Below are 23689 nucleotides of genomic sequence, written 5' to 3' on the forward strand. Positions count from 1 at the left end.
ACTGTTTTAGTACTGTAACATTTATGAGTACAATTACAAAGGTTAATATGTGATCCAAAAAGGATAAACAAAGTGGAGAGTCGTGTTGGTGCCTCCATAGTCTCATTATACACAGTTTGACAGGGGTTGGCAAACTATGGCCTATTGACCAATTTGTCTCACCATCTATTTTGGTTTATGAAGTTCCTTTGTAAGAAAGCCAAACAATCATTTACATATGTTCTGTGTCTTAAATTGCACTGCAATGGCAGAGTTGAGTAGTTTCAGAGACTGGCCTAAAAAGTTGAGAACATTTATTAACCAGTTCTTTAGAGTGTTTTTCACCCTATGCACTAGGATGTAAAGTGAAAACATTCAAAAGATCCAAAATTATGGAAATGAAAAAGGGGGTTACAGTGTATTCCAAATATTTGCAGGGCTATTTAATTAAAAGAATTCATAAAGCTCCAGTGAGCATACTTATATAATGCTTGTAATAATGGAAAATGATATTATAAAGCGGGAGAAAGAGAATTCAAAGAAGAAGGTGGGGATCAAGAACCTTCCAGGAACAATCTCCCCGATGTTCTTATTTGTACAGAGACCTATTCTTTTCCGGATGAAACTGCTTGGTTTCAGGAGAGCTGAGGCAGAAGTTTCCTGAGATCTTGTCACATAGTGGAGACAATATCTAACTGTAATTTATCAAGAAATAAATTGGCCACAGACATCACTGAGACTTAAGAACTTAAAAATCCTTAGCATAAATAGTTAGTTAATTATTATTTGGGTAGTTAGTTAGCTCACTGTCCTTGTTATGGTCAAGAGGCAAAAACTGATGCTCAAGCATCTCTGGAGATAAGCAGAGAGTTGTCCCAGTGCATCTATGAAATAATTATCTTCATTAGGCAACATTAGAGGTCACTAATGGAGGAACTAAGAATTTATATTAGGGTAACTAGAAAAGTATTTCTTGTCCTGGCACATGTGAATTGAGTCGCTAGTTATTTTATCAGAAATCAAAAGGCAGTGTTTAAATTCAACAAACTATGCAGTAGTGATTAAAACAAATTTTAAGAGTTTGTTGGTATGGTATGCAGAGCTCTAGCTGACACCTAAAGTTTCCATGCCATGATATACATCCCTATCACCCCCTCTCCTTTAGTTTCAGTGGAATTTGTAAAGACAGCCATACCTCCTTTCTCCAAGCTTCTCTTTATTGTGCTTCACAGGTATTGCATTTTTTACAAATGGAAGGCAAGACCCTCCACCAGCAAAAGGATTATGACTAGCTTTTTTGTGATAATGTCTCTATTTAGGTGGTCTGGATCCAAACCCACAATATCTCTGATGAGACTTTGACATTAATGAGGGTGTCAGATGGGCACTTTTCTTATTAGGGAGACCACTTCATGGATGGTGTCTATTCTTGACCACAGCAATATACATTTGTGTGTGTGTGTGTGTGTGTGTGTGTGTGTGTGTGTGTGTGTATCATGGAATGTGGAGTACAGCATATGGAATAGAGTCAATGAAATTGTAAAAGCTTATAGGATGTCAGAGGGGTAGTAGTTTGGGGGAGGGGGTTATCACTTTGTGAGGGGTGTGAATGTCTAACTATTACATTGTTTTGTACACCTGAAACTAATAAAAATAATAATAAAGGTATAAGCTAACTATTGGCAATATTGTTTTGTTATATTGTGTGTTTCTTGGACATTTCCTTACCTTTTACACTCAACACTGAAATAATCACTCAAGTATACCTTTCCATGTGCATTAGCCCATTTCACGGCAAAAATTAAAGAGCGCAAAAGAAGAAAATTAATGTATCTTTCCCTGAAAATAATGAGAAATCACATTTCAGAGGGAAAATTTTGCGGAGGGGAATGGGATGGGGAGACAGAAGGACCTTTATATAAACAAAGTCTTTCCCATTCCAAAGACTACTAATATATTTTCAGGGCAAAGGAAAGCAGAATGCAGGTAAAAATGGGGGAAGAATAGCAAAATGAAATGGGTCAGGTGGTCCCAAATGGAGTATGACTAAAGTGATAAGACCATGCTGTGAGAAAAAAAACTCTGCCGTGGGTGACCATATCCTCCATTCAACGCAGAACTTTCCATTACAATTCTGTGAAATGATAGGGGAGCTGGAAAAAACGTCTGAGTTGTAATTAAGAGACGATGGAAATTTCTATTCTCGGGGGGACAATTTTGACATAGACTATTCTCCGAAATCACACATCATCCACCGTATTTATCACCTTTTGTTTACTTATTGCTGTTGTAACTGTAATGAATGTTTATGAGTTCTCAGAAAAAACATAGATTTGGCTCTGGACACTTCATGGGTGATGATGTGAAAAGTGATCATTTGAACCTATGCTCGGGTTTGGCTACATGAAAAGAGTTGAGATTCATCCTGAACAAATATTGTGAAAATGGACCATCCGTGGTTCATTATAGAGAAAAACACTCTAAGCACGTAAAAAACAAAACAAACAATAAACAAAGATGAAATTGCCTTGTGGGAGGAAGACAGGAAGATGGGATAGTTGGGACAGAAAACTATTCAATTTCATTATCAGCTTACCTATACTGTTTTGAAATTTGTAATTAAAAACATATTACTGTGCAATCAGATGGATAATAAAGCCAAAACATGAAATATCCATTAGTACAATGCATGTTCTCTCAGACCAAGTTAAAAACATTTGAAAGATGTTATGTCCCATCCCTTATTTTTCACAATGTAACTTCAGTGCATTTTCCTAAGTCAATCTTCATACAAGAAATGTGAAGAGTTCAGCTAGTAGTCCTATTATATTTATATTTTGAGAAATAAAAAATGAGGTGTTATTCCTGGATCTTCATATATTAAATATTAATTTGGATTCTTAATTACTATGGTATAATTGAAATATAAAATTAGAAAGCAAACACAGATGTCAATATAAAATTTTTAAGATGTCTGAACAATAGTTAAAAAAAGAGAATAGGCTTTTGAAATCTGTGAGATCAGGAAATTCCCATCCAGGTCACAGGCATCAGGACTCTGTGTTCCCAGTCCTTCTGTGAAACACTCAGAAACCCCTCAATAAAATAAAATGGATTGCTCCCTCTGCCACAGAAAAAAAAAGGGGAGTTGTTCATGCTTTACACATAACTTTTAGGAAGAAGTTCTTGGGATTAAGTAGTGATTAAGATTTTCAATGCACATGTAGGTGACTCTTACTGATGAATAAGCATAAGGCAAGAAACACCTGTGGAGTAAAGAAACAGCCATTGTAAATGTATGTGATCCGGACTTGTGTCCCTTCACCTTTGAAAATCTCAAAGCAATCACACAGGAACTACACATTTCAATCACACAGGAACCACATATTTGGCCAAAGATTATGATTGTTCTGCAGTGCACAGGAATTCAAGAGAAGACACACAAATGTGTTTATCTGTGAGGCTGAATGATACACATGAGGAAAGTGTCCTAGGGCAATTTTAGCTCTAAATTAAAACATATAGATGGATAAATATCCAGAAGGAACCAGCTTTCAGAAAAGTGAGGTAGAGATGGTTCTTCATAACATACACAGAACTGAAATGATGTTGATATCTATTTCATTATGTAAATTTTTTAATTCATGCAGATAAAATTTACAACAATGTATACGGAAGAATATGTCACATGCAGTATTGAACACATGCATTAAATCAAAACATTCATGAAATTATTTATCTTGGTGCTGTATAATTTTGCCTGTAGGTGCATAATTTTATCAACCTTAAAACAGAGGGTTTAAAATATATGACACAATTATATAATAAGAAAAAATTTGAAACATTTCACCTTAGAAGTAGATAATAATAATATAAGAGGTAAACTCCTATTCTTAGCATTACTGGACCTTATTGCCCACCACTTCTGACCTAAGAAGCACCTAAATAAGCTCCTATATGCTTCTTCTTACAGATATAACGGCTTTTACTTTCACAGGCTTTATCCAGAGAATTTCCGCTTGTGCTATATGTTATGCAATTCCGTGTATTTACAGTTTGAATCAATGAAAATCTGTAATGAAAAATAAAATATTAACATATGATAAAAAGAAAAGACAATGTTCAGGGATGGTGTTTTTATTAATTGATAGAACTTTTTAAAGCATTTGAGTGAGATATTAACATACTGAGCCATTACACCTTTTTTCATTCAATAGTCACAATTTTCACGATATTACAAAAGGGATTTATTGCCTCAATAATCAATAGCATTTAGTTCAGGGATTTTCTTGTTCCTGCCATTGTTTTTAATGGTTTTAGTATATAATAAACTTTGCCACTATTTTGTTTAAAGATGTGTTGACTAATTTAGCCTAGGAAAAGAAATCAGGGCATAAAATTTTCATTGTATGATGTTGCAAATACCATGTTTATAAATGAACATGAGATTCTAAGATTACAAATATGTAGAAGCCCAGCATGTTTGAAACATGAGGATGCTGAGAATATTGGGCGCCCCCAGGATAAAGAATATAATGACTATCCTGTTTTCCCAGGGCAGCTTCTGTCTGTGTGAACAACAGTACATGCACTACACATCAAAGTGTGTGTTCCAAAGAAGAAAGAGAAAATCATAGCTCTTTTATGGTCACAAGTACACTAACTTCATGCCACTTGAGCATATATATGGATGTTCTAGGTGGCGCTAAAATTGCTACTGTCCTATATCTGTTCTATTTTCTGTATTCTCAGGCTCCAGAGAGGTTATTTTAGCTACGGTATCCCCAGATGTTCCAATCTTTGGTCAGACCTAAGGATAAACTCATAAAAAGACCATAAGTGGGAGAAACTCACAGATCTGGGGAGAGAGCAGAGCCATCCTCCCACTGCCAGACACGTTGTTCTTCATTGTAAGACAGTCCAATCCAGTAAAAGTTTATACTGTGGTTCATGAAATTCTGATTGGAAACAGAGACAAACATTTTAACTTAATTTGAATCTACTCTGAGAATAAAGTAAATTCAAGAAAATCAGTGTCCAACATTAGATCCAGACTTCAAGTCACTTGAACTGAAATCCTTTTTTATGTCTAGTTTAGGAGGTAGAGTCACATGTCTCATATTTTCTCACTATAAGATCCATTCATTTATGGAGACAAAATATCACAAAATCTCATTCTTAAAAGAATGAAAAAATATTATAAAGGGGTTAAATTTTCATAGAACAATTTCTTCACAGATATCAACAATCAAATTTCATCCCAAATCACCAGTATCTTGTCAGATAAAATTATCTGATAGACGTACTCAATCTCACTCAACACAGGTTCTCATGTTGGAGAAATCTTTCACTTTTTCTCAAGAATTGGGTAATTATTATGATCATGTGCTCCATGTTCATTGCATATTATATCCAAGAATGATGATAAAAACTATATAATTACCAAAGAAAATATGAATTCAAGAGCAGAACATTTAAAAACTTATTTGAATAAAAATAACGACCTATTATTTCTTCTTTGATTTCTCTAAAATGTCTCTTAAATCTTATCTATCTTGGATTTTATTCCTGTAATATAAATATTTGAGAAATTTTATGTTGGTTTTCTAATGAATGTTCTAAGGGATAAGAAATTGGTAAGTCATTATTAGTTCAAATATAACCATCCAGTTATGATCTGATTAGAGATTTCAAAGTATTCATTTTTCTTAGACAGCATATTTTTCCTAGGTCAAAGAAAGTACAAGAAACCATAATTAAATACATACTAATTCATCTTTGTTTTGCAAATGAAGCAGACTGGAATTCTGAGAGGCACAGAAATCCCTGCTTTTTGTCCAAGTTACTTTTTCATTAGAAATGAAGAAACAGTTGCATTGGTACCCAATCCACTTTTCTTGACAGGAACAGCAGTCAGAGCCTAAAAGAGAAAATGAAAGATGAATGATGACATTGGAGATTCAATTTTTTTAAAATGGTAAGTAAAAGTATATAGCTTTCAAGTACACAGTTCTATAATATTTCATCTATATATTGCATTGTGTGTTTACCACCCAGAGTTAGTTTTCCTTCTATTACCCTCTTACTCGCTTCTATTTCTCCCTCTTACCCTCTTCTATCATCCCCTCCCCTCTTCCCCCGGTGAATGCTAAAATGTTGTGGGTGTCTATGAGTTTTTGCTTGTTTGTCTTGTTTGTTGCTTTAAATTGTATGTCTCACATGTGAATGAATCATATGGTTCTCAACTTTTTCTGTGTGACTTATTTTGATTGGCATGATAATCTCAAGATCCATCCATTGTGAGACTCAATTTTTTAACTGGGATTTACTCATTCAAAACTCATTTTTTATTTGTTTCTACAAATAATCTTTGAGAATCTACTACATACACCAAAGTTCAGAGGATATTTATGTGCCTAAGGCAGACATGACCTTTTTTTTCTTGTGGATATTACAACTTCCCATAATTTATTAATTAATAAATGTGATTTAATTATGTAACATTAATTAGGGTAATTATGCACAATAAATTCATTATGTTAAAACATCCCTTAGAAGATTGTAGGATGGGAGTGGTGGTGGTTAAAAGAATCTTTTTTTAAGGAAGTGACCCAAAGTTGAGTAAATAAGAGTATATTAAATCAAAGAGATATTTAAAGCAGGTAAACATTTTAGTATATTTCCTGAGTCAGAAAAGAGTGTGATACCTTGGGAGAAATTTGATATATATTTTGAACATTTTAGTTTCAAAATGAACACAAATAAAACAATTAGTTTAAAGTCCAGTCATATAGTTTAACTGTGATAGTACCTTGAATATGTACTATTCTCAGTGATAGCTGCTCAAATCTTTGCCAAATGAATGGTGCTAATATTGTAGAGAGAATGGTGGTTACCAGTGGCTGAGAGGTGGAGGAAATGAAAACATGTTAGCCAAAGGGTACAAACTTTCACTTAGAAGATTAAAAAGTTTGAGGATCTACTGTATAACATTGTGGTTAGAGTCAACAATACTGTGTTATATACTTGTAAGTTCCTAAATAGTAGATTTAAAATCTTCTCACAATATAAAAGAAATGATTATTATTTGACATGATGGAGGCATTAGGTAGTGGCCGTCATAATCACATTGCAATATATAAGTATATCAAACGAACACATTGCATTCCTTAAAATTACACAATGTTGTACATCAATTATATCTCAATGAAGCTGGAAAAATTCTAAGAAAACCACAAATATAAGTAAATTCTATAGGATCGCAGAAGATGGTAAGATAACTTGCAGAACGTTAGGGAAAAAATATATTTAAAAAACTGGACTTGACCTGATTTGGATAAGTAGGGTCAGAATTACCAGAAATCTCTTAAAAATTGGCAGAGTACCTTAATAGACACTTCTCTCAAGAGACATACAGCAAGCAGATATATGAAAAAATGCTAAACGTCACTAGCTATTAAGGAAATGCAAATCAAAACCACAACGAGAGACTACTTCACATCTGTTGGAATAGCTATTATCAACAAGACACGTAATTACAAGAGTTGGAGAGGTTGTGGAGGAAACCCTCCTACACTGCTGGTAGGGATGTAAATTGGTACAGCCACTGTTGAAAACAGTATAGAGTTTCCTCAGAAAATTAAAAATAGAATTACCGTATGACCCAGCAATCCCTCTTCTGGGCTTCAGGATATCTATCTATTCAACATATCTGAAAAAATTTATCTGTAAAGATATACCTATGTAACTTTATTAACAATTATCACCCTTATAGACTTTAATTTTTAAAAAATTATATATATGTGTGTGTGTGTGTGTGTGTGTGTGTGTGTGTGTGTGTGTATATATATGGTCTGACAATGAGGTTCACGAACTTGTTGCAATGATGTTGTTAACCTTTTTTTGGTATCAGAGGGATTATTCATTAAGAATTTGTATTAACTGGATAAAAAGTGAACCAAGAATATGATTTGGAATTGCTGAAAAGGCTGCATGGGAAAGTTAGATGAAAGTGACCTGAACTTTTCTCCAACAATTCATGGCTCTTGCATCACGACAATGCACCAGCTCCCATGGCACTATCTGTGAAGTAGTTTTTAGCCAGTAAACAAATAATTGTATTGGAACACCCTCCCTAAACACCTTATCTAGCCCCCAATGAGTTCTTTCTTCACCCAAAGATAAAGGAAATATTAAAAGAAAGACATTTTTATGACATTCAGGACATCAAGGGTAATACGATGACAGCTCTGATGGCCATTCCAGAAAAAGAGTTCCAAAATTGCTTTGAAGGGTGGACTACGTGCTGGCATGTGTGAATAGCTTCCCAAGGGGGATACTTCGAAGGTGACTGTAGTGACATTCAGCAATGAGGTATGTAGCACTTTCTCTAAGATGAGTTTGCAAACTTAATTGTCCTTACCTCATATATACCTCTGTGCTCATTGCAGCTTTAGTCATGGTGACCAAGACATGGAAACACGCACAGTATCCTTCGATAGATGATTGGATAAAAAAAGATATGGTATATATACAAAATGGAATACTATTCTGCCATAAGAAAAGATGAAATAGTGCCATTTGCGACAACATGGATGGATCTTGAGATTATCACGCCAAGCGAAATAAGTCAGAGAAAGTCAAGAACCATATAACTTCACTCATTTGTGGACTAGAAAACTGAAGTCAACAAAAGAACAAGACAAACAAAGAAACAAAAACTTATAGACACAGACAACAGTTTAGTGGTTACCAAAGGTTAAATGGGGAGGGGGCAGTGAGGTTAAAAGGATAAAAGGGGTTTAATATATGGTGATGAAAGGAAATTTGACTTTGGATGGTGAACACACAATGCAATACATAGGTGAAGTGTTATAGAACTGTACACTTGAAAACTATATAATTATATTAACTAATGTCACCCAAATAAATTTAATTAAAAATGAATTAATTAATTGCAGAAGTCTCTGAACTATATTCTGAATTATGGAACAAATAGAAGGAAAATTATAAAGATATAAAAGTATGAGTTATGAACAATCACGGAATGGTGAGTAGGATTAGCTGAGATATTTATTATAATTTATTTTTCATTTGTTACTTAAACACAAGTACTCATGTAGGAAAAATATGTCATTTCAGGCTAATATTTTCTTATTAATTAAATAAATAAATGCACATCTATGTAAATTAATAATTTTTACATTAGAGAACAATGAAATGGGACTATACTACAGTTAGTAGTTAAACTTGTTTTACTATGTGTAATAGTCCATGAACCTTCAGTGTGAAGAAAACAAGAAACTGTCTGTTCACCCTCTACAAACATAAAGTTTTCCAAAGTATGGAACCTACCTTCCTGCGGTTCTGTGGCTCCTGGTGATGATATTGGCCGAATACTTTGTTTAGGGAATACTATGGGAAATGATTAGAAATTACTTAATTATATACAGACTTATGGAATAACAAGTTATTATACATTAGTAGAATGAAACCTTTATTCTTAAATGTTTTCATCAGAGTTTTGATTTTAATATAGACTTGCTTACAACAACTTACGATTTTTCAACAATAATCCCAAAGCAACCATCAACAGAAGGCATGTTACTGCTAAGATCCCAGAAATCAACCTCCATGAAATGGTCCAAAAAGCTGTAGAGAAAGAGAGGTAAGGCAGTGATTTAAAGAGCAAGCACAGGAGCTGAAGTTCTTAAAAGCAGAAACCTGGAAGAGAGAATTTTAAAAGTTCCTTGTTTTGACGACCCAATCATCTTGCCAAGGCAACATTGGAAAATGAAGACATTCCCTTCAGAACTCCACCCAATAACAATTATTTTATGAGATATACTTTTGTTCTTCAGTGAGATTACCCATACCTTTTCTTCTTTACCATCTCTATCTCAGAAAAATGGATTTAACATTAGTTTTTTTAATTTGGCAAAGCAGCTTAGAGTACTGGAGTAAAAAGATATCAAAGGGCACTAACGTGTTTTACATGCTTACATGACAGACATTTACTTTTATTTTCTCAAACAAAAATCACAAGATAGTTGTATGAACCCTGTTATGAAGATGAGCAAATTTACGATTCATTAATAACATTATTTTGTAAAGATATCAAAACTAATAAATACCCAAGTCAGAAATGAAATGAAAGTTTATCTAGGCCCAGAGTCCTTATTTAACATATTCTATCATTGTCTCAATGATTCTACGTAGGAGTGCGCCCCCTGCTAATATCAACGCATTCTCTGCTCTGAGAAATGGCTTTTAGGTGTTCATGGCTTTGGAGAGGTTTTACAGGGAAGAGAAGACATAAGAGCATCTGTACCCAGTGCAATGAGAAGGTCTCCAACGAATGCATGGGCAATTCCTTGGAGAGCTGGATTCATTTCACAGCACATTGAATTATACATAAGCAACCAGTTTTTACAAGAACATTACATTTTTCTCATGCCCAAAACTAGTTGTTTATACCCTTACCTTTAAAACAATTTAAAATTAGGAGATTCTGCATTAACATTAGGACACTCCCAAAAGAGTGTGAGTCATTAACAACAGTCCCACATGATAAACAGTTAGTCTGGGTGGTTTTTGATGTAACACAAAACGTAAATTTTTAAATAATACTTTTAAGCATTGCATCTTATATATTTAACATTCTCTCATTATGTTAGAATTACACTGCTCATAATTTAGATGAAAATTCAGTTGTCATTCAAAATTTAGAGCTTTCCCTCTCAGAATCACCTCTTTAAACCTGTTAAAGAAGATTCACAAGATCATTTTTAAGTTACAGAATAAAGAATGAGAGCAATAATATGAAATGGAAAATCCTGATACTCTAAAACGTAAAATTTTCCATCCTTTATCTGAAAGTAGGCCCTGAAATTAGCCATATCCATAAAATAAAATTTCTGCTAATTTTTATTTTTTAGTTTTATGACTTGGGCTGACATACCTGCCATGAGAAATGTTATTCCAGTGTCGATACCAGGAAGCCACGATGTGTGCTTTTTCAAGAAGCACGTTGTTGGATCACTGACTTGAGCTGGGGGCTAGGAATCTGAAAGTTGTATATGTAGAAATTTAAAAGAAAAAGGAAAAGAAAAACTGTGTGTATAAGCAGTGTTCTTCATGAGACACGGTGTATGATATGAACAAGAAGCAGTAAAATCACTATCTTCTAAAATGTTACGGAAACCACAACACAGGAAATTCTCAGTGCACATGTGTAATGCCAATTACTTTCCTCAGAAAACAAGGTGAGAGAAAGTTTTTGTTTTTTTAATGTTTAAATATTAATCACCTTTTTAAAATATTTGGAACATAGGAAAAAAGATAGGCAAATCAAAGGTGAATTAACTTAGTATAATGAAGTTCCACAAAGTATTTTCCTCTTTTAATAATGAGAAACATTTGTAATTTACCTTGATTAAAGTATTTGGCATATGTTAACTCACTTATTTCTGAAAAGAATAAAGGTAAATAAATATACTCATTTTAATGATAAGAAAACTAAGGAAGAACTACGTACTTGAGTAAAGTTACCAACTTTGAAACTGAGGCAGTCTTTCTCCAGAACACATATTCAAAACATTTCAAATCAAGCCTATCTCTCGGTGTCTGCGTGTTTTGTTGATTTTTATTTCTTTTCTTTAGCAGAGAGTGGTTACTATTTCCATCTCTCATTTATGTGCTTCTGATTGCTGCCTCATTAACCCAGCAAAGAAATGCAAAGATCAAAAAGGAAGAATCAGAGTGACTTTCCCATTACTGTTCCATGTACACACACATCCACACCTGGTCTCTATGACTGCCTCAGTTGGTCTACGCCCCACCCTTCAATGCCTCATCACATGAGCCTTAAACTTTCCTTCAACATGTGACTCTCCATTTTTCTCGTCCCTTGAAGTCCTTCGAACATGACTACAGCTGCTTTTTTATCTTATTTGTACTAATATTTTAGTAGTATGTTTTTTATTGTGTTGTCTCATTCAGATAGTATACTGACAGTTGAATTTACATGCTTTTTGTTCTGCAAAGAATAACTTTATCAGGGCAAAATTCAAATGTGGGACAGATGGGCAGAATAAGCATCTTGAAAGTAGAGACCTTGATCTATGATTAAGTATCTGGAAATATAAACTACCATTCACCCCATAGGAACCAGACTCCCTCCCAACTTATTTTTTTTTAAATTTGTGTAACATCAGACGTGTGAATGCCTAGATCTGATTCCCAACTTCTACAGTAACTGAAATATCTACTCTTCACTGGCCCAGGAATCCTAAGGCTGGAATGGCTCAGTGAGAGTGACTGCAGATGCTGTCACAGGACCTACTGAGGGTAGGACGGGTACACAGGGAGGCTGAGAGAACCCTTGGTGCAGGCAGAGGCCTATCTCACAGGTACATTTATTCATGCCATGAATAAATATACAGCGATGTGCATGGTCCCTCTAACAGCTTGCTGAAATTTACAGCAGGGCTAATGTTCCATCTAATGGAAGTCCAGGTAGCACTGGTTAGTGATGGCCATGGGCAGGTGTAGGGCTCGAAGCTTTCAAAGTTTTACTTCTTTACATACTGATTTCGTAAATGGCAAAGCTCATCAGCCTCATCCCTGCCCAGATCTCCTGGTAAACCTGGGTGTAGTAGGGCTTCATGGGGACCCAAACATTTTTAATGAGGCTTTAAAACATCTCGCAGTAGGACCAATGGCTCAGGCTGCCCCAACCCACAGTCAAGGTCTTGGGAAGGTCACCGAATGTGCAGGTGGTGCATATGGCCCGCTGAGAGCCAAACAAGTTTTTTGTTTGTTTATATTTTTATGTTTAAGCATTATAATATTTCCATACATGAAACTTTTTGTAAAATTTGGCATTTCAACCTAAAAACAAAAGCAATCAAACAAACAACAACAACAACAACAAAACAGAAAAAAAAAGAGAGAAAACAAGGACTGTGATTTGATTTCTCAATTTCTGTGAGGTTAAAATTTCCATCCTTTAATATGCATTGTGTAAATAGAGCTGCTTTCACTGAAACACCAAAATGAATAAAATTTAAGTGCTTACCTGATAATGTAAACATGAAAATTCTTCATCCACATTTTATGCAAGTCCAAGTTGAAAGAGATAATGTATATGATCCCTTGCCCACTTGAAGTCTATTCTTTTTTAGTTTTAATGTTGGACGAAGTTGAACTAGCAAAAACTGCCTAATTTTTCTCATTTTTACAACATGTAACATCGCTTTAACTAAATAGATTAAGATTTTGCTTTCAGTTTTTGTTTTGAAATGGTACTATTTTGTGACAGAACATATAGAAAGGGTCATTACTACACTTTCAACAGTAATAGGACCACCTTCATTTGGAAGTTATTCTAAGTTTTCAGAATCATATTTGATGAAACTTAATTTAACCATTGTCTTTTTTTTCTTCTTAGTTGACTGACTCAGAAGTAAAATCCATCAAAGATGTGTTCAATTCAAAAACTCAAGACAGAAGTCACAAAGAAGATAATCCTTTCTGAACTGGGAACCGTAACTGATTGCTTCATTCCTATAAATAGGCACATGAATTGTTTGTGTGCCAGTTTCCCTGTCCATTACCTACACTTGGAGCAGAGGTCAGCATTGCCCCACTCCCACCCCTCAAGATATTTGGTGAAGTCTGCCCAACCAATATCTGCAATTCTGTATTTAGTTTTGTCTGTTTTTGAAATTTATATATTTAGAACAATATAAAATCTTTTCTGTCTAACTTATTTTCCTCAATTTCTTGTGATAGTCATTCAAGAACTTATATCCATCTTATTGATGATAACTAAGTTACATGTAAAGAACTGTGGCTGGTGGATAAGACCCACTGATTCATTTGAATTAGTTGGGGTCCAATTTCAATACTGGAGTAGGGTCAACTTTACGAAAACAAAATGGATCACAATGATTCTATAAAGGAAATTTCGAGGCATGGAATTTTGGGAAGTGGCTGACTCCTTTCAGTAAGTTTTCATGGGGGAGGGGGAGTTGTTTGTTTTTTGTTTTGGTTTGTTTCCTTTTTCCCTTAAGATAGGCCTTTATGAATGAGTCTACCGCTAAGTTCAACACTTAGAAACCTAAAAGACTAAACACTTACTATATCACAAGGTTTCTGATGGGTTAGGAATCCTTGAACAACTTAGCAGAATGGATGTGACTCAGGTTCTCTCATGAGTTTGCTGTAAAGATGTGGACCGGGGCTATGTTGTCATCTGAAGGCTTGACTAGGGCTGGAAAGACGGCTTGCAAGTAAAACTCATTACATAGCTGTTGAAAATATACTTTATTTCATTGATGGTTGTTCACAAGAGGCTTCAGTTCCTTGTCACATGGTCCTTTCAACAAAGTTACTCTTGACAAGACAGCTGGCTTCCCTCAGATCAAGTGATCCAAAGACAGAGAAGAGGAAGAAGCCATACTGTCTTTTAAAATCTAGACTCAGAAGTGGCATGCTATCACTTTGACTGTATTTCACTGTTCACACAGATTGACCCTGATACAATATGGAAGAAAATCATGCAAAGTTATGTGCACCAGAAGGTGGGGCTCATGGGGTCATCTAACACATTGGCTATAACATCTACTTTACGGATTTTCACATTTTGTAGTGAACACAGACTGATAAAGTAAGACAGAAGTGTTTTAGTTATTATAAAATGTATAAGTAAATTTACAACTGTTGTGATGTGACCTAAAAAGGATAAGGAAAGTGGAGAGTGAGTTGGTGTCTACAGTCTCATTATGCACAGTTTGACAGGGGTTGGCAAACTATAGCCTGTGAACCAAAGTTATCCCAACATCTATTTTTGTAAATAAAGTTTCCTTGTAACATAGCTAAACCATTTATTTACATATTTTCTATGTCTTCTTTTGCACTACAATGGCAGAGTTGAGTAGTTTCAACAGAGACTGGCCCATATTTACTATCCAGTTCTTTAGAGTGTTTTTCACCCCATGCACTAGGATGTAAAGTGAAAACATTCAAAAGGTGCAAAATTATGGAAATAAGAAAGGGGGGTTACATGTTCCAAATATTTTCAGGTTTACTTAATTTAAAGAAATCATAAGTCTTCAAGGAGCACACTCATATAGTGCTTTTAATAATGGCAAATAATATGATACAACTGAAGCCTCTTATGAACATCCATCAATGAAATAAAGTATATTTCAAATGCGGGCGGGGCGGTGAGGCACCAAGAAATATCTAGGAACATGCTTCCCAATTTTCTTCATAATTGTACGAAGACCTGATTCTTATCTGGACGAAACTGTTGATATTGTACCGATATTTATGTGATGAATCTTGATTTCAGAAGAGCTGAGGCAGAAGTTTCCTGCAGAGTCTGGTCACTTAGTAAAGACAGAATATCTAACCAATTATCTCAACTAAATATCTAACCATTATGCTGTAAATCTGAAATGAATATAAAATAACACTGAATGTTAACTGTAATTGAAAAATTTTAAAAGGGGGGGAAGGTGAAGGGGAATAAGAGGTCCAAATTTCCATGTATAAAACAAATAAATCATGAGAATATAATGTACATCATAGGAAATATAATCAATAATATTGTAATAGCATAGTATGGTGTCAGATGGTTGCTGGACTTGTCATGGTGATCATTTCTTTAGGTATATAAATGTTGAATAACTATGGTGTACACCTGAAACTAATATAATTTTGTATATCAGCTATATTTTTAATAAAAATCTTTAAAAATAAATAAACAAATTGGCACTAGGTACCACCTGAGAATTTTGAACTTTTAAAAACTTGGCATAAAATAGTTAGTTAGTTAGTTAGTTAGTTAGTTAGTTAGTTAGTTAGTTAAACTGTCCCTGTGATGGCCAAGAGGTAAAAACTGATGTTGAAGTATCTCTGGAGATAAGCAAAGAACATCCTAGTCCTGCTGTAAAATAACTATCTTTATTAGGCAAACTTTGATATCTCTAATGGAAAAACTAAGAATTAATATATTGGGGTAACTAGAAAAGTATTCCTTGTCCTGGCACATGTGAATTAAATTCCTAGTGACCTCATCAGAAATCAAAAGGCAGTGTTTAAATTCAGCAAACTATTGAATGGCAATTAAAACAAATTTTAGGAGTTGTTGGTATGGCGGTCAGAGCTCCAAGACGACCCCCGAAGTTTCCATGCCCCACACTTGTATAATCACCCCCCCTTGAATTTCGTGAGGATTTGTAAATACAGGCATACCTCCTTTTGGGGAGCTCCTCCTTATTACGCTTCACAGGTGCTCCATTTACAAAGGCGGGCAGGATCCTCCTGCCAGCAAAAAGACTATGACTAGTTTTTCTGTGTGTGTGATTGTCATGCAGGGTCTCTAGTCCTGCTCCCCACATAAGAATGCAGGATATGGAGGCCAAAAAGGAACACCCACGGAGCCATAGATAGGGGAGTCATACCACTAAAGTCTCGCTGGAGGCTGGGTTGGAGACACTGGAAGCAGGAGCCACACTATCTGCAACCTGCTGTCCACTTTTCTACCAGCCAAACAACCCCACTTGCTAACTGTAATCTGAGCTTGCCAGATCAGCCACCATCTTCTTGCCAGCCCCCATTTGCTGCTAGCATAGCCACAGCAGTTATTTTAGTGGCCAATGGCTCACTGGTTACAGCGGACGGCCAGCTAGCCACAGCTGATGGCCATCCAATCACAGATGATGGCCATTTACTACCTGAGCCAGCACTTTTCCACATGAGGCTAAGAGCCTGGAAATTGCACTCCTGGCTCTGTCCCCATACTCCACTCCTACAGGGTCTCGCCTCACAATCTACATGACAAGCGGCTTCCACGAGGGGCCCTGTGCGAGGAGTCTGGAGATGAATGCAATATCCTGGACACAGCCAGGCTCTCTGGGCAAAGCCACGGTTTCTCAGGGCACCATCAGTCCTTCTGGACACAGCCAGACTTCCTGGGCTTCTTAGGGTACGGCCAGTCTCCCCGGGCACAGCCAAGGCCTCTCAGGGCACTGCCAATCTCTCTGGACACAGCCAGACTTCCTGGGCTTAGCCAGTGTTCTCAGGGCATTGCCACTCTCTCTGGGCCTCTCAGGGTAACATGATGGAACAACAGCAACTCACAGTCAAGGTGCTTACATATTCTCGATGGCGGCTGGTGAAGACACAAAAGCAAACATCCACCAGTTCCCCTACATGGTGGTATGTTCCCAAACCAACCATCAAGCAGTCCATTAAATTAGGGATGGAAGGCAATTCCCCATAGTCCATAGTCATTCACCAGGGCTGTCCTGGGGGTGAGGGACGACTTTGACCTCACCCTTATCTCCCACGGAGGACTCAGCAAGCGTTTCCTCCTGGGACTACAAGTCCTGCATCCGGGTTGCCTCAGCAAGAACTTCCCAGCCCACAGGGCCGCAACGACCTTCGCTTTCTCCGGCCTATGCTGGTTGGGGAACTGTCCATGTCCTCCCACCTCTCCATGGGGTCCAGCTCTCCAACAGCTGCTCCTCCTGGTCTTCCTGGGATTGAGTGTTCATACACACAAACTGCTCCACCACTCTTCGGAGAGCCTTGGCCGGCACCATATCCTGCCGACTATACCATGTGTCATGCAGGATATCACACGGGATCTCTAGTCCAGCTCCCCACATAAGAACGCAGGATACGGTGAGGCCAACAGATAGGGGAGACATACCACTATAGTCTCACTGGCGGCTGGGTTGGAGACACAGGAAGCAGGAGCCACACGATCTGCAACCTGCTGTCCACTTTTCTACGAGCCAAACAACTCCACTTGCTAACTGTAATCCGCGCTTGCCAGCTCAGCCACCATCTTCTTGCTAGCCCCCATTTGCTGCTAGTGTAGCCACAGCAGTTATATTAGTGGCCAATGGCTCACTGGTTACAGCTGACGGCCAACTAGCCACAGCTGATGGCCATCCAATCACAGTTGATTGCCATTTACTACCTGAGCCAGCAGCTTTCCACACGAGGCCGAGAGCCTAGAAATTGCATTCCTGGCTCTGTCTCCACAGTGCTACTTCCTTTATTAAAGTGATCTGGAACCAAACTGTCAATATTTTCAAGGTATGCCTGTATGATGGGATGTGACTCTGTAATTAGAATACATTAAATGGCAAAGATGAGGCTATTTTTCAGATGTAATTAAGGTTCCACATTAGCTAATTTTTGTTAATTGAAAGACATATTATTACGGGTTATCCTGACTTAATCAGAAGAAAAGTTAAAAGAAAGTATACAGGTCAACTAGAAAGAGGAGTCAGAGAAGCTCTCCACATGGCCTTGAAGAAGAAAGCAGCCATGGTGTGACTGCCAGTGCAGAAGGGCAGCTTTGGGACCTGAGGGTCTCAGTCCTACAACCACAAAGTAGAAACTCTGCCAACAGCCTCAGTAAGCTTGGAAGAGGAAGCTGAGTTTCACCTGAGAATGCAGCCTAGCCAAGACCCTGGTTCCAGCCTTGTGGAACCATGAATAAAAGAAGCAATTAACCCATGACCAGTTTCTGATCCATAAATAATGCAATAATAAACATGTGTTGTTTTAAGTTTCTAAAATTCTCATATTTATTATGCACCAATAAATAACACATATACACATGCAGGATAGTTCATTTGGGTTACAGGCTGTCATGCAGGGCGGCCTTGGGGGTCTCTGCTCCCGCTCCCCACACAAGAACACAGGATATGGTGAGGCCAAAAAGGAACACCCACGGAGCCATAGGTAGGGGAGTCATACCACTACAGTCTCACTGGAGGCTGGGTTCACTGGACGTGCGACTTGCTGTCCGTTTTCTCTGCAACCGACCGAGGACTCTCCTCCACTCTCCTCCACTCTCCTCGGCTCTCCTTCGTAGCCGCAGCAGTTATATTAGTGGCCAATGGCTCAATGGCTACAGCTGACAGCCAATCAGCCACAGCTGATGGCCATCTACTACCCGAGCCAGCACCCCTCCACGTGAGGCCGAGAGCCTGTAAACTACTTTCTGGGGCTCTGCCCCCACACAGGCTAAAATTAAGGAAGCATAATCTGAGTATTTGCAATATAATTCATTATATTTTTATGGTTTTTGCACATTTCCTTACCCACTCCCTTTAGTTCTACATCTAGCACTGATATAGTAACCCACTTATATCTTTCCACGTGCATTAGCCCATTTCCAAGCAAAAAATAGAGAGTAAAAAGAAAAATAATGTGTTTTTTTCCAAGAATATATCAGAAATCCCAACTCAGAGAAAAAAATATATTAGGTAGAAAGACTGTGTGGCCAGAGCCAGGAGTGCAATTTCCAGGCTCTCGCCCTCACATGCAAAGGGGCTCACTCGGATAGTAAATGGCCATCAACTGTGATTGGATGGCCATCAGCTGTGGCTAGTTGGCCGTCAGCTGTAACCAGTGAGCCATTGGCCACTAATATAACTGTTGTGGCTACGCTAGCAGCAAATGGGGGCTAGCAAGAAGATGGTGGCTGAGCTAGCAAGAGTGGATTGCAGTTAGCATGGTGGATTGCAACTAGCAAGTGAGGTTGGTTGGCAGAGAGAAATGGATGGCAGGTTGCGGATAGTGTGGCTCCTGCTTCCTATGTCTCCAACCCAGTTGCCAGAGAGACTATAGCAGTATGACTCCCCTATCTGTGGCTCCGTGGGTGTACCTTTTTGGCCTCACCATGTTGTGCATTCTTATGTGGGGAGCAGGACCAGAGACCCCGCATGACACCCTGCATGACAAAGACCTTTATGTAATGGAAGTCTTTCCCATCCCAAAGGCTATAAAGATATTGTTAGGATGAAGGAAAGCAGAATGCATGCCAGCATGGAAGGCATATAATAAAAATGAAATGGGTCATATGGTCCTGGACTGTGTATGACCAACATGAGAAGACCATGCTGTGAGAAAGACACTCTGCCATGTGTGACCATATCTTCCATTCAACACAAAACTTTCCATCACAATTCCCTGAAATATGGAAACTGAAAACACCTCTGAGCTATAAAGAGGAGGCAATAAGAATTTTATTCTCTCAGTGAAGACAAGTTTAACATAAATTATTCTCTGAAATTAGACATCATCCAACATATTTTGCACTTTCTGGCCCTTCACTGTTCTTGCAAATGTAATCAGTATTCATGACTTCTCAAAAAAAAAGTCAGATTTGGCTCCAGGCACCTCATAGGGTGATGACTTGAAAGGTAATAATTTGAGCGTAAACTTGGATGTGGCTGAATGAAAACAGCTGAGCTTTATCCTGGACAAAATTATGAAAATAGACCATCCTGGTTCATTACAGAAAAAGAAAAAACACAAAAAAACACTTTAAGCAGGAAACAAACAAACTAAACAAACAGGAAACTCGGAGAAAATTGTCTTATGGAAAGAGGACAGAGAGACAGGTGAGTTGGGACAGAAAACTACTGATGTTTGTCATAAGCTCATCTAAACTATTTTGTAAAATGTAATTAAAATGTAGTCCTTGAAACCACATGGACAACAAAGCCAAAACATATAAAATATCCAGAAAGTACAAGCATGTCCTCTTAATCCAAGTGAAATATTTTAAAGATGTTATATTATATCCTCTTTTTCTCATAATATAACTTAAGTGCATTTTTCCTAAGTCAATCTTCATGCAAGAATGTGAAGAGTTCATTTTTATAGTCCTATTATATTTATATCTTGAGAAAGAAATAAGACATCCTTTCCTCGTCCTGGCTTCTTATATATTAAAAATCAATTTGTGTTCTTAACTATTATCATTTAATTAAAATATAGTACTAGTAAGCAAATAGAGCTATCAATATAAATTTCTTAAGATGTATATGCAACATTAAAAAAAGATAAAAAAGGAATTGGCTTTTGAAATCTGTGAGGTTGGAAAAATCTTATCCAGATCACAGGAATTAGAACTTAGGGTGTTCTTACCCCTTCTATGACACACTCAGAACACCCTTCATAAAATGGGAAAATGGGTGGCTCCTTCGCCCACCAAAGGAAAAAAAAAAAGAAGGGAATTGTTCAGTACTTAACACTTAACTTTTAGGGAAAGTATTGATTAGAGATTAAGGTCGCCAATGCACATGCAAATGACTTACTAATGGATAAGCCTGAGGCAAGATAGGTCTGTAGAGTAAGAAATGGGTATTGGAAATTTCTGTGATCAGGGCTCCCCTCCCTTTACCTTTGCAAAATCTGAAAACAATCACCCATGACCCATATATTTAGCCAAAGATAACTGTCCTTCAGAACACAGCAGCATCAAGGGGAGACATACAAATGTGTTACCCTCTAACACTGGTTGACACACATGAGGAAACTGTCATATGGCATTTTCAGCAACAAATTAAAACATATAGATGGATAGATATTCAGAAAGAACTGACTTCTGGAAAAGTAAATGAAGATGGGAATTCCCAATTTAGTATTTCACACAAAGGTTTATAATGATGTTGTATATACTATTTGATGTGAATTTTTCTATTTAAATTCTTGCAGAGAAAATCTACAAGAATGTATGCCTAAGAATATATTACATTCAATATAGAACATAGGCATTAAATTAAAATGTTCATAAACTTCTTTATTTTTATGCTTTATAATTTCAAGTGTAGGTACACAAATTTTATCAATTTTAAAACACATGGTTTCAGACTTATGAATATTATAAGATATCATACAAAACATTTTTCAGATCCGAGAAGTAGATAATTAGTAATAATATAAGAGTAAAGTTACCATTCTCAATAATACTGGACCTTCACTGCCCACCCCTTCTGCCATAAGAAACTCCTAAATAAGCTGCTTCTCACAGATTAATGATTTTTTTCTTCCACAGGGTTCGTCAGAAACATTTCTTCTGCTTGTGCTATACGGTATACCACTCTGTGTATTTACGGTGCGAGAGAATAAAAGTCTGTAATGAAAAATAAAATGTTAACATATGAGAAAAGGAAATGAGAATGTTTAGGAATGGTGTTTTTTATTAAATGATGGAAATTTTAAAAGCTTTTGAATTCAATATTAACATACTGAGTGATTTTATCTTTTTCATTCAATAGCCACAGTTTTCACAATTTCAAATACAATATTACTGAAACTCAGTTATTGCTTCAATAATCAATAGCATGAGGCAAGCGATTTTTTGTTCTTTCCATTGTTATTAATGGTTTTGATATATAATAAACTTTGCCTCTACTTTATTTAAAGATGTGTTGACTAATTTAGTCTAGGAAAAGAAATCAGAGCATAAAATTTGTCATTGCATGATGCTGCAAATACCACGTTTATGAATTAAAATGAGATTCCAAGATTACAAATATAGAGAAAATAAGCACTGTGTATTTGAAACATAATGGATGCTGAGAATATTGGGCTCCCCCAGAATAAAGAATAGAATGACTATCCTGTTTTCCCGGGACAGCTTCTGTCTGCGTGAGCATCAGTACATGCACAACACATCCACGTGTTTGTACCAAGGAAGAAAGAGAAAGTCAAAAGCTTTTTTATGGTCACAAGTACACTAACTTCATGTCACTTGAGCATAAACTTGGATGTTGTAGGTGGGGCTAAAATTGGTACTGTACTGTATTTATTCTCTTTTCTGTATTCTCATGCCTTAGACAGATTATCTTAGCTACAGTGTTCCTGGATGTTATATCCTCTAGTCAAACCTAAGGATAAACTCATAAAGAACAGCAAAGACTGGGACTGCCAGGAAACTTACTGATCTTGCGAGAGCAGAGCCATCCTTCCGCAACCAGGCACCATGTTATTCATTGTAAGACCATACAATCGAGGAAAAATGTGGACGGGAGTTCATGAAATTCTGATGGGAAACAGAGACAAACATCTTCACCTAATTTGAATCTACTCTGGGAATACTGTACTTTCCAGAAAGTCAGTGTCCAGCATCAGATCCAGACTTGAAATCACTCAAACTGAAATCATTTTTAACGTCTAGCTTAGGAGGTATAGGCACATGTCTCATATTTTCTCACCTACAAGGCCCATTCATTTATGGAGACAAAATATCACAAAATCTCATTCTTGAAGGAATGAAAAATGTTATAAAGATAATTGGAGTTTTCATGGAACGCTTCCTTCACAGGAGATCAACAATCAAATCTGATCTCAAATAAACTGTATCCTGAGGGTTAAATGTCTTAGATACACCTGCTCAACCTATGCTCAACACAGGTTCTTCCTGCATCTGGAGAAATTTTTCAGTTTTTCTTAAGAATTGGGTAATTTTCATGGTCATATTCTCCACATTCATTCCACATCATAATCAAGAATGATGGCAAAAGCTATATAATCACAAAATAAATTATGTATTCAATCAAAGAACTAAAAATTACAAAGTTGTTTAGTTGGTTCTTTTAATGAAAAATAATGTCCTGTTATTTGAACAGGACACCTCTATTTAAACACCTCTTGAACTTTATCTGGCATCTATCTTGATTTGTATCCGAATCACATAAAAATTTCAGAAATTTTATGTAGGTTTTATAGTGATTGTGTTAAGGTATAAGAAATTAGTAAGTCATTACTAGTACAAATATAACCATCCATTCACTATCTGATTAAAAACTTGAATCAAAAGTAGTCAGCTTACTTAGATAATATTGTTATACTAATATTGAAGAACAAAGAAAATATAAGAACCAGA

The 23689-nt window shown here is 36.6% G+C and overlaps 1 protein-coding gene and 1 pseudogene across 1 annotated transcript; both read right to left on the minus strand.

Moving 5' to 3' along the window:
* Window positions 1-3594: 3594 nt before the first annotated feature.
* LOC109435531 (natural killer cells antigen CD94) lies at window positions 3595-11120 on the minus strand. Its single transcript, XM_019713471.2, has 6 exons — window positions 10940-11120; window positions 9538-9630; window positions 9334-9393; window positions 5748-5899; window positions 4834-4937; window positions 3595-4051 (listed from the first exon to the last, which is right to left on the minus strand). The coding sequence occupies exons 1-6, from the start codon at window positions 10944-10946 to the stop codon at window positions 3910-3912; spliced, it is 558 nt and encodes a 185-aa protein (XP_019569030.2). The 5' UTR covers window positions 10947-11120; the 3' UTR covers window positions 3595-3909.
* Window positions 11121-12505: 1385 nt separating this feature from the next.
* On the minus strand, window positions 12506-12682 carry LOC109435549 (ATP synthase F(0) complex subunit j, mitochondrial; annotated as a pseudogene).
* Between the last annotated feature and the right edge of the window lie 11007 nt (window positions 12683-23689).

Source organism: Rhinolophus sinicus, linkage group LG02 (assembly GCF_036562045.2).
Source record: "Rhinolophus sinicus isolate RSC01 linkage group LG02, ASM3656204v1, whole genome shotgun sequence".
Classification (NCBI taxonomy): Eukaryota; Metazoa; Chordata; class Mammalia; order Chiroptera; family Rhinolophidae; genus Rhinolophus; species Rhinolophus sinicus.

Bases quoted from the DNA above. Each gene is read 5' to 3' on its own strand.
- LOC109435531 (XM_019713471.2), bottom strand. The intron at 5,900-9,333 runs GTAGGTTCCATA...TTTCTCTTTTAG, and splicing joins AGCCACAGAACCGCAGGAAG to GCTCTGACTGCTGTTCCTGT. The intron at 4,052-4,833 runs GTGAGTTTCTCC...TTTTCATTACAG, and splicing joins TCTGCTCTCTCCCCAGATCT to ATTTTCATTGATTCAAACTG.